The 10700-nt window shown below is 47.9% G+C and overlaps 1 protein-coding gene across 2 annotated transcripts; it reads left to right on the plus strand.

Moving 5' to 3' along the window:
• Positions 1 to 1600: 1600 nt before the first annotated feature.
• On the plus strand, positions 1601 to 8414 carry LOC147242115 (homeodomain-interacting protein kinase 2-like). Of its 2 annotated transcripts, XR_015111006.1 has the most exons (10): positions 1601 to 1752; positions 1962 to 2146; positions 2240 to 2431; positions 2520 to 2707; positions 2966 to 3086; positions 3189 to 3305; positions 3422 to 3484; positions 3567 to 3739; positions 3846 to 4563; positions 4645 to 8414. XR_015111006.1 is itself a non-coding variant. In XM_086191991.1 (9 exons), the coding sequence occupies exons 1-9, from the start codon at positions 1638 to 1640 to the stop codon at positions 4066 to 4068; spliced, it is 1377 nt and encodes a 458-aa protein (XP_086048117.1). In that variant the 5' UTR covers positions 1601 to 1637; the 3' UTR covers positions 4069 to 8414. The 2 variants fall into 2 exon arrangements, 1 of the variants encoding a protein (XP_086048117.1); XM_086191991.1 differs by having other exon boundaries at positions 3846 to 8414.
• Positions 8415 to 10700: the final 2286 nt, after the last annotated feature.

Raw genomic sequence — 10700 nt, forward strand, 5'->3', positions numbered from 1 at the left:
TTTCAGTAGTGTCTGTATGAGACAGCGTTTCAGTTGTGTGTGTGTATGTGAGAGCGTTTCAGAAGTGTGTGTGTGTGTATGAGACAGCGTTTCAGTAGTGTGTGTGTGTATTTGAGAGCGTTTCAGTAGTGTGTGTGTATATGTGAGAACGTTGTAGTAGTGTGTGTGTATGTGAGAGGGTTTCAGTTTTTGTGTGTTTATGTGAGAGCGTTTCAGTAGTGTCTGTGTGTATGTGAGAGTGTTTCAGTGTTGTGTGTGTATATGAGAGCGTTTCAGTAGTGTGTGTGTATGTCAGAGCGTTTCAGTAGTGTGTGTGTATGTGAGAGCGTTTAAGGAGTGTGTGTGTGTGTGTATGTGAGAGCATTTCAGTAGTGTGTGTGTGTGTATCTGAGAGCGTTTCAGTAGTGTGTGTGTATGCGAGAGTGTTTCAATCGTGTGTGTGTGTAACTGAGAGTGTTTCAGTAGAGTGTGTGTATGTGAGAGTGTTTCAGTAGTGTTTGTGTGTATTTGAGAGCATTTTTATAGTGTGTGTGTTTGTGAGAGAGAATTTAAGGAGTGTGTGTGTGTATATGAGAGCGTTTCAATTGTGTGTGTGTGTATGTGAGAGAGCGTTTCAGTTGTGTGTGTGTGTTTATGTGAGAGCGTTTCAGTAGTGTGTGTGTGTATGTGAGAGCGTTTCAGTAGTGTGTGTGTGTGTATGAGAGAGCGTTTCAGTAGTGTGTGTCTATATTTTAGAGCGTTTCAGTCGTGTGTGTGTGTATTTGAGAGCGTTTCAGTTGTGTGTGTGTGTGTATGTGAGAGCGTTTCAGTTGTGTGTGTGTGTGTATGTTAGAACGTTTCAGTAGTGTGTGTGTATATTTCAGAGCGTTTCAGTAGTGTGTGTGTATGTGAGAGCGTTTCAGTTGTGTGTGTGTGTGTATGTGAGAGCGTTTCAGTAATGTGTGTGTGTATGTGAGAGCGTTTCAGTAGTGTGTGTGTATGTGAGAGCGTTTCAGTAGTGTGTGTGTGTATGTGACAGCGTTTCAGTAGTTTGTGTGTGTGTATGAGAGAGAGCGTTTCAGTAGTGTGTGTGTGTATGTGAGAGCGTTTCAGTAGTTTGTGTTTGTGTATGAGAGAGCGTTTCAGTAGTGTGTGTGTGTGTATGTGAGAGCGTTTCAGTAGTGTGTGTGTGTATGTGAGAGCGTTTCAGTAGTGTGTGTGTATGTGAGAGCGTTTCAGTCGTAGTAGTTTGAGTTTTGAGCCCCCAGGTAATGGTTCACACTGCTCCATGTTCATCTGCAACATTTTAAAGCTGTCATGTCATGTTGTCATGTTGTCAATCACTGATCAGAACTGGCCTTTATGGTTTCACCCTAAAAGCTGCTCAGCTTCTGCACAAAGACCTTCTGTTTGCACGTCAGTGTGTGTGTGTGTGTGTGTGTGTTGTGTGTGTGTGTGTGTGTGTGTGTGTGTGTGTGTGTGTGTGAGTTCTCTGTGACATCACTGATTCTGTCAGCAGATTCATTGATGATGTGACACAGATGACAAAGTTCAGTGATCAGGATGACTGAGTCAATATAAGAGTAACGAATTAAGATGAGAATTAAAGGCTTGTCACAACAACATCAACATCAACAACACAGCTACCTAAACCAAAGATGTTCAGGATTTCATCCAGAATTTGGAACGTGGTGCGTCCAAATATCTCACGACACACCAGAGTTATGACCAACAATGGAGGAAAGCTGCCTGAGACAAACAGAGAGATGGATGGTAAGTAAATCGTGTCATTGTCATCATGGGACATGAAGGGTGGTTGAGGAGGTTGTGCGATGTCACAACCCATCAAAGCTTTGAGAGAGCTTTGATGCTGTCGGTCATCTTCACACAATTCATGGCCCCGCCCCTCACTACAGACAGAAGACCAAATGTTTGGAAACTGTGGCATTGTTCCTCAAACTCATGTTTTCCTTTCCTCACAGAGCCGACGCCATCATTCAAAAATCTGAGAGGAAAAGATTTTGTTGACAGCCCCACCAGGAGGTACTTTCTTCTGGGCCTCATGGGTGAAGGGTCCTACGCTCACGTTTTTAAAAGTGTAACATTGGCACCAGAACAAAGGGTGGCGCTAAAGCTTTTTAAACACAAGTCGCTGGCTTCAAGAGAGGTAAGCAATCCGAGCCCTCTTGATGATGATGAGACAAATAGGTTGTACGACCCTGCGTCTCTCAACAATGTCATTTTTTGCTCCTCTCTCTAGATAACCATGGCAAAGGCAATGAGTGTCCTTGACCAGGACAGGACAAATTTGGTCAAGGACATTGAGCATTTTGAAGTTGGAGAAAACGCCTATCTATCATCTGAGAGGCTGGATAGGAACCTATATGAATTGTTAGAAGACAGAAACTTCCAGCCACTAAACCTTCATGAGATACGACCGATAGCACAGCAGGTAAGAATGTCAAGCTTTTCTATTGACTGGTCCAGGAATTATACCGACCTTCACCTTGGTCTCATACGTTTCCTCCTTTTTCCTGCAGCTCCTGACAGCTTTAGACACACTAAAGTCAATGGGAATAATTCATTCTGACTTAAAACTGGACAACGTCATGTTAGTGGACCATGAAAAGACACCCTTCAAAGTCAAGATCATTGACTTTGGCCTGTCCTTCTTTACGAGCGAGGCTAATAGCAAACACGGTCAGATCATCCAGCCCTTGGCAATACGGTAAGATCCCTCTGCAAGGCCCCTCTTGTCACATGCTCTTCACAATCCATTAAAAGTTGTTCCAATGTTCCACACACATGCTGACTTTGTGAAAAGTCAAAGTCGACTTTACTGTCAAGTGTACTGTACGTGCATGACATACAGCACAGATGAAATTTCACGGTGCAAACAGGCAATAAACCAACATAAAAATAGTAGCAGGCAATACACAACCCAAAACACAATAAACAATGCCCTCAACTTGTTCTTTACCAACAGTGCCCCTGAAGTCCTTTTGGGACTCCCTGTGTCCGAGGCCATAGATATGTGGTCTCTCGGCTGCCTGTTGTTTCAACTGTTCACCGCCCGTCGCCTGTTTCCAAGGGACAAGTTCCAGATTGTAAGTAGCGAAGACCTCATGACATCCCACTGCAGAAAACATATCCCAAGTCATTTAGGGAGGTAAAGTAGGACATTGGCTGATACAAATTTCTCTCTCCAGATCAGGTCCATGGTGGACGTCTTTGGCCAGCCACCTGACCACCTACTCAACGCCGGGAAACACACCCAGATGTACTTTGAGTACTGTGAACACTTACAACCGAAATGGAGGTTGAAGGTATTTGAACTTCTTCTGTCCTTTCCAGATGTGTTCATTTAGGCAGGAACTATTTGAAATGATTCAAACCTTTAGGAGAAAGTATCTAACGTGTTTTGTTGCTGTCGACCATGTAGGATTACACTTTAGGGACTACAAACTGGAAAGGGCTACTCCAGTACCTGGACGCGCTGATGACAGTAAGTGGTCCATTTGCATTAATACAAGTTTGCTCTCCTGCTGATAGAAGGATGCTGACAAACACAATCTTTGCAAACTCAGTTCCCCTCAGAGACAGACAACAAAGCGGAGTTGGAGGATCGAGCTGCCTTCATCGACCTCCTGAAGGCTCTCCTGGAATTGGACCCAGACAAGAGGATCACACCTCAGGAGGCTCTCCATCATCCATTTATAAAAATGGTCCATCTGATGGTGAAACCAGACGGGGGCCAGTAGTAAGTACCTGAGTTTCTGGTATCAGTAGAGTTGAGCAGACACCTGAACAGGTGAATTCAATGACTGACAGAGTCATTCATCGTCATGTTTTTTGTTTTTTTCCAGTACGAAAGACAGTCTAGAGAAAATGCGGATGAGCCAGGGGGATGCCCCCGCTGAGCCCAAGAAGGGGCTGTTGCAAAGAGTCAAATCTTTCTTCGGCAAAATATGCAGACATGCTGTTCTGTTGACACACAAAATCTGGTGTAGGCAAAAGTTCTTCTTTCACTGGTGTAGAAGACGTTTCCCCACTTATCCGAGAGGCTTCTTCCGTTCTAAAGGAAGGTGAGGAAAGCCAGGTATTTAACTAGTTGGGGGATCACCTGAGGGCTTGGCCAGAATGTCATTAGCGCCCTCATCAGCCTGGTGTGTGGCTCATGGAGAATACAAGGTCAAAGTTAATGTCAACTTCATTGCCAGATACACTGTACGTGCATGCCCCCTCATGGAAGCAACATTGAGGACACACCTATGCACCTTGCCAGGGGCTGCAGGAAAGCCAAAAATGAGGGAGAGCCACTGGGGGCCGTGGCCCTCATGCAAATGGACCTAGTTGGCGCAACTGTCCTTGTTCAGAGAGGACGGAGACATTGACCTTCCCCCAAAGGACACCCACCAGTGCACCGTTCCAGGGGCCGCAGGAAGGCCAAAAACAAGGAGGAGCCTTTGGAGGCCATGTCCCTCATGCTAATGAGCCTCCCTGGCACAGCAGACATTCTCAGAGGACAGAGACAGTGCCCCTCCCCTGAGGACACACATCAATACCCCGTGTAAGAACACAAAGGTAAAGTCCAAATCTTTTTTACTGAAATCTGGGTGACCAAATGTTATGGTTGTAACTTGAAACATTGTATTTTCTTTGTAGCCTGTGGCTTTGGACCATCCAGGGGCCAAAGCTCTGTGGGGCCGCCTGAATAAGGATCAGCGTAACTGGCGGGATCATGACATCAGCAGTGAGATGCGGGAGTCCCACCAGAGCGTGAGAGACCCTGTCCAGCCCTTGTCCTGGTAGCTGGCCAAAGAAGATCCTCAGGAGTTCGTTCCAGTGCGGAGACACTGAGCCTTTTGGCAGAGAGGCAGAAACCACTGAGCTCAATCAAACAACTTTGTGTCAAAGTAGTGGCGCCTCTCTGCCAACACTTGTGTTCATGTTCTCTCCACCTTTTTTGTTTTTTAATGGAAAATTGATCATGTTCATTATTTTTTTAATTCCACTGAGTTGCTCTGACCGGCAGACTGCTGTAGAGTCGGCCATACTCAACTTGGAAAAAGGGATCGAGAGTCTGCAAGTTCGTGTTGCAGCCCTGGAGGAGGGAAAGGTGGACCGGGCTCAGCTGGAACACCTCAGAGAGCTCATTCATGACCGTGAACACATGGAAAAGTCTGAGGCAGTTTCTTCAGCCAAAGCCTATAAAGAGCTTCCAGAACAAATAAATAACCTCTGCAACTCTGTGGAGGAACTGGAAAAGCAGCTGATGGCTGAAATTGCTTTAAGTGAAGAAAAAATGAGACAGCAACACCATCAAGATGAGGACGTGGGTCAAGCGAATCACTCAAAGAGCAACATTTTCAACCTTGAATCCCAGTGGGAAAATCTACATGAGACTAACAAGCGTCTGCAAAACGACAGCAGAGAGCAACAGGCCGACATCGACAACCTGTACAAGACAATGAACCAGCTGGAGAAGAAAAAGGCAGACAAGCGGGTCGTGGAGAGTCAGATTAAAGCAGAAAAACAGGCGCTGGAAGGGAAAGTGAGTCATGAGCTTGACTCCTTGGCAGAGCAGCTCAAAAACGTGTCTCTTGAGGCTGCCACCAGAGATCAGCAGATGCACAAGGTCATTGACAATTTGTCATCGGAGCTGACGAGTCAGTTGGACTCTGTGAAGAAGCAGCAGGAGGATCGTTGGAAGACAATCCAGAAGAAGCTGCAGGCTCAGGAAGCACCAGAGAAAGTGGTTGCCGCTGGGATCAAGAAACAACTGAAATGCCTTTCATGCGACCGACCAGTTGCCATGCCTGTTCCCAAGCCCCCCTCAGAGCTCCCCTCAGCCAGTAGACCCCCCCCCCCCCCCAGTGCAAGTTCATTCACTCCCGTGCCCTCCACACCCCAAAGCCCAATCAAAGCCAGGCCGTCCCTGACACAAAGGCACCCAAAATCAAGAGTGCTGTGACCGGTCAGCACGCTGGCATGAAGCAGCCTGCCAAGAAGAAGATGGAACCCTCGCCTCAGCCCATACAGTCTAGAAAAATGAAAAATGGGACTGTTCACCAAAGACACGGAAAGGTTGCCATCCTCGGAACAGACGGGCGTATTTACAAAGGTTCCTGAATACACAGGTCAAAGCAGACGTCCGTCCCCACGGATCCTGGATCTGCTCCACCTTCCTGCCTACTTCCATGCTCTCATGAGCTCAGTGAATTCAGGCGTTCTAAATATTCCCCGCTCAACTGTTACTGGTTTTATCACCGAGTGGAAGCAACTGGGAACAACAGCAACTCAGCCTCAAAGTGGTTGGCCAAAATCACAGAGTGGAGTCAGCACACGCTGAGGCGCAGTGCACAGAGGTTGCTAACGTTCTCTGAAGTCCATTGCTACAGACAGGTTACCCTAATGGGAGGGGAAAAGAATCGACGGTGGATGGAGCCCTTGACCTTGAATCCCAGCAGAAAAACAGGTGTTGGAAGGGAAAGTGAGTCATGAGCTTGACTCCTTGGCAGGGCAGCTCAAAAATATGTCTCTTGAGGCGGCCACCAGAGGTCAGCAGATGCACAAGGTCATTGACAATTTGTCATCGGAGCTGACGAGTCAGTTGGACTCACCAGAGAAAGTGTTTTTTTTTTTTTTTTTTAGAGAAAGGGATTTCTGCCAGGAACAAAAAACAGTTCAAATGCCTCTCGGGCGACTGACCAGTTACCATGCCTGTTCCCAAGCCCTCCTCAGAGCTCCCCTCAGCCAGGGGACCCCCCACCAGTGCCCCCGGTACTCCACGCAGGCTTCCCTATGAGGATAAGCTTCGGTTCCACGCCCTGCTGTCACACCTGGGGGTGCAGGACACGACCATTGTGTGGCAGAGGAGTCCCTCTGGCCAGAGGCTCCCAGTGGTTGAGGGAACTAACCCAGTGCCCCTGGTACTCCATGCAGGATTCCCTATCAGGGCTATCACCTCTCCTGCCCCTGGTACTCCACACAGGCTTCAGTGCAAGCTCATCCACTCCCGTGCCCTCCACACCCCAAAGCCAGGCTGTCCCTGACACACAGGCACAGAAAGTCAGACTGCTGTGACCGGTCAGCACACTGGCATGAAGCAGCCTGAGAAAATCATCACCCAGACCCCATCACCTCATAGCTCCCCAGGACCCCCTCAGCCCACTGCTCCCCTTGACCCCCTCACCCCCCAGGAGCCCCAGGAGCCCAACTGCTTCCCTTGACCCCCTCACCCCACAGGACACCCCCCTCACCCCACAGGACACCCCCCTCACCCCACTGCTCCCCAGGAGCCCCACAGGACACCCCCCTCACCCCACTGCTCCCCAGGAGCCCAACTCACCCCACTGCTCCCCTTTACCCCGTCACCCCACAGGACACCCCCTTCAACCCACTGCTCCCCAGGAGCTCCCCTCACCCCACTGCTCCACAGGAGCATATATATATATTATTGCCTGGATCGAGTGAATCACTCACAGAGCAATACTTTCAACCTTGAATCCCAGTTGGAAAATCTACATGAGATTAACAAGCGTCTGCAAAACGACAGCAGAGAGCAACAGGCCGACATCGACAACCTGTACAAGACAATGAACCAGCTGGAGAAGAAAAAGGCAGACAAGCGGGTCGTGGAGAGTCAGATTAAAGCAGAAAAAACCCCTTGACCCCCTCACCCCACAGGACACCCCCCTCACCCCACTGCTCCCCAGGAGCCCCACTGCTCCACAGGACCCCCCGCCCCACCACCACCCCACTGCTCCCCAGGAGCCCCCCTCAGCCCCCAGCTCCCTGGTTGAGGAGACTCCCTCCACCACCCAGCTGAAACAAAAGGAGGGACATCAGCTGATACAAGGGGACACCTCCACAGCAGAGCCAGCAGCTGAGCCTGGCACTCCAGGCGTCAGGAGCAGGCCGCCTCCCCTCCCCCAGGAGCAGACTGCCTCCCCGCCCCATCAGTGGGAGATCCCCGTGGGGCCAGTAATCCCACATCCAGGAGCTCCACAAGCCCAAGAACGATCAAAGGAATGAGAGAGCAGGATATGGACAAGGTCATCAGCCTGAAGGGGCCACTTCTCTGATGGGCAGCTAAGCTAACGGTTGCTAACAAACTACAGCAATATCTCAGTTTAGCAACTTAACTTCTGACAGATTCATGTTGTTACTTTGAGTGTGTGAATCCCCACCATGTTGGCATGGTCCACCACATGACTTGTCTGTTTAATCTCTGCTATTCCAACTCTGACCACATGTGGTTAGTTGAGTCAACCTGGTGACCAGGAGACTAGATTAGTGCAGCAGGAGGTGGAGGTGTTGAACATTGCACCTTTAACTTTGCCCACTAATGTTGTGCTCATGTCTTGTAGGCACTATCACCCAACAGCCTCTCGCCGTTCCCTGGTGTGGATCCTGAGAGCCTGGTGTCACCAGCCTGGGGTGTCCCGGCCATCAGAGCCCAATACCAGCACATGACGGCAGCACCGTTGACACCGACAGACTTTTGATGCTCAGTATAAACTGCCAGCAGTTTGAGCCAAAGTTCTACACACTGAATTCTTTTAAACTGTAATTCAGTTTTGTTCATATTAAAAGGAAACAACAACAAACCACTGAGCTACTGGAGCAAATGTCTTCCATGCTAAAATACTGTCACTATAGAAATGATACTGAAGTATCGGGACCAGCAGGTACACCATTATCTCGGAGGAGGTGGGTTGTGATGGACATATAACATTCGCAGAATTGATGTCAAGAAATCAATAGGGGTTGCTCAGAAGTTGCTATATTTATCATTCATTCACCAATGATTTTGTTGCTGCTGTGAGACCATGTTGTGGGACACAGACAGCCATTGAGGACTTGCCCCCAGCACAGAAAATGACTCATCCTTACTCCTACTTGCTGACTTCATCACTCCCGCCATGAATCCTATGTTCAATAAAAATCACATGGTGAAACAATGAAATAAAACAGCAAATTCTGGAATCAGAATCATGATCAGAATACTTGATTCATCCCCAAGGACAGTTCTATTCACTACAGGGTTCCCACGCGTCCTGGAAAACCTGGAAAACTGGTCAACAGTTTTCCAGTCATGGAAAATGATTAAAAAAGGACAAATGTCCATGGAAACGGTTAACAGTTATTGGAAAAATTAGGTATCCCCCCTGCCTTGGGATCGCATGCTCGTGGGTTGAAAGTCGCGCACGTGCATGTCTGTCGTCACCGTATGAGCCCAGCACTTCTCTGCCTCGAGCCCGCGCAGCGCCCACGTGACGCTTCCAGCCAATCAAATTAGCATTTCCGCTTGGAGCGGTCCTGCAGCCCAGGGTTCTCAGTTTATTTGGTCGCGAGATTTAGCCGCCGTTAAGGATTTAGTGCCTCGAGACCAAACCAGCGACTCTAAGTTGAAAAGTGTCGCTGGTGGCGGTCCGCCAGGGTGAGGTTGTTCTCCCCCGAGGCCTCTCGGTCCTCCGTTGAGTGACAGGCAGAGGAGAGTCAGTGGGCGTGTCTCAGAGCTCGGACTGAGAACGTGCTCAGAGCAGAGCTTCCAGGTAGTTATGGTTAACAGGTGAACACCTGAATGGGCCTCGTTTCAATCAGTACTCCACACTTGTTTGACTGTCTGACAATAGAAACGGAAAATAAGAGAATAAAAGCAGGGGTGAGTCACGTGGGCCACCTGAGAAACGGTTGTTTCCCCGGTGGCGACCATGGGACAGTCACGCCAGGTTATTTGATTGAGAAGATACCTTTTTAGGAAAGTTAAATGTCTTCTAGTCTTTTCTACTCATCTATTAACTTAATTGATTTCAATTTTTTCAGCCTAAATAGCTGCTTGTTCAATTAACTCTTCTCTGGAATTATTTTAACATCTTTTTAAAGCCAATGTGACATTTATGAATTCATTCCATGTTCATTAGAATTGTTTCTGTCTGAAATGGGACATGTGTAATACATTGTTTTAAATAAAAAAATAGCGTCCAGAGTAGAAAAACCATTGATTCTGACTCAAGATGATGTAAGGAACAATAATACGTGCAATTTTGCCTCCATCTGAAAATGATCTGCTGGTTTGTCATGCTAATGAAGTGCTGCGCTGTAGTCCGTGGTGTTTGCCTCATTCTATGATACCTTTGTCAGAATTATTTCTCCGAGATAAATTATATACTGCACATCAAACGTAGGAGTAACAAACACGGAAACAATCTGCTCAATGCAAGTTACAACTGGAGAAAGGAACCCTTCCAAAGTGTGAGCGGGACAGAGACATGTAGTCGTGCACTGGTCCTCAAATGGAGGGACGTGGAGGTCCACCAGGGGTACGTGAAGCTTTACAAAAATATAAATAAATAAATATATAAAGTCTTGGGAAACAATTCTATTATAAAAAGTTTGATAAAACACAAATGTATGTTCATACCCAATGACAATGACAATGACCCAATGACAACCTGGACGACCTGACAGAGACTGTGACAGCCTACATCAGTTTCTAATGAACCAAAACATTTTGGACTTTTAATAACTGCAAGCCATGGTTCACCGCCAGACTGTGTCAGCTCCGACTGGTCAAGGAGGAGGCCTATAGGAGTGGGGACAGGGTCCTGTACAGGCAGGCCAGAAACACACTGAACAAGGAGATCAGAGTGGCTAAGAGGAGCTACTCCGAGAAGCTGAAAAACCATTTTTTAAGCAAACGACCCTGCTTCAGT

Source organism: Aulostomus chinensis, chromosome 21 (genome assembly GCF_037954235.1).
Source record: "Aulostomus chinensis isolate RoL2024-O1b breed Wild chromosome 21, RoL_Achi_v1.0, whole genome shotgun sequence".
NCBI lineage: Eukaryota > Metazoa > Chordata > Actinopteri > Syngnathiformes > Aulostomidae > Aulostomus > Aulostomus chinensis.

Coding starts and splice junctions, on each gene's coding strand:
- LOC147242115 (XM_086191991.1), top strand. CDS start 1,638: ATGTTCAGGATTTCATCCAGAATTTGGAACGTGGTGCGTCCAAATATC. Junction 2,147..2,239: donor AGTCGCTGGCTTCAAGAGAG/GTAAGCAATCCG, acceptor TCCTCTCTCTAG/ATAACCATGGCAAAGGCAAT. Junction 3,087..3,188: donor CAAGGGACAAGTTCCAGATT/GTAAGTAGCGAA, acceptor TTCTCTCTCCAG/ATCAGGTCCATGGTGGACGT.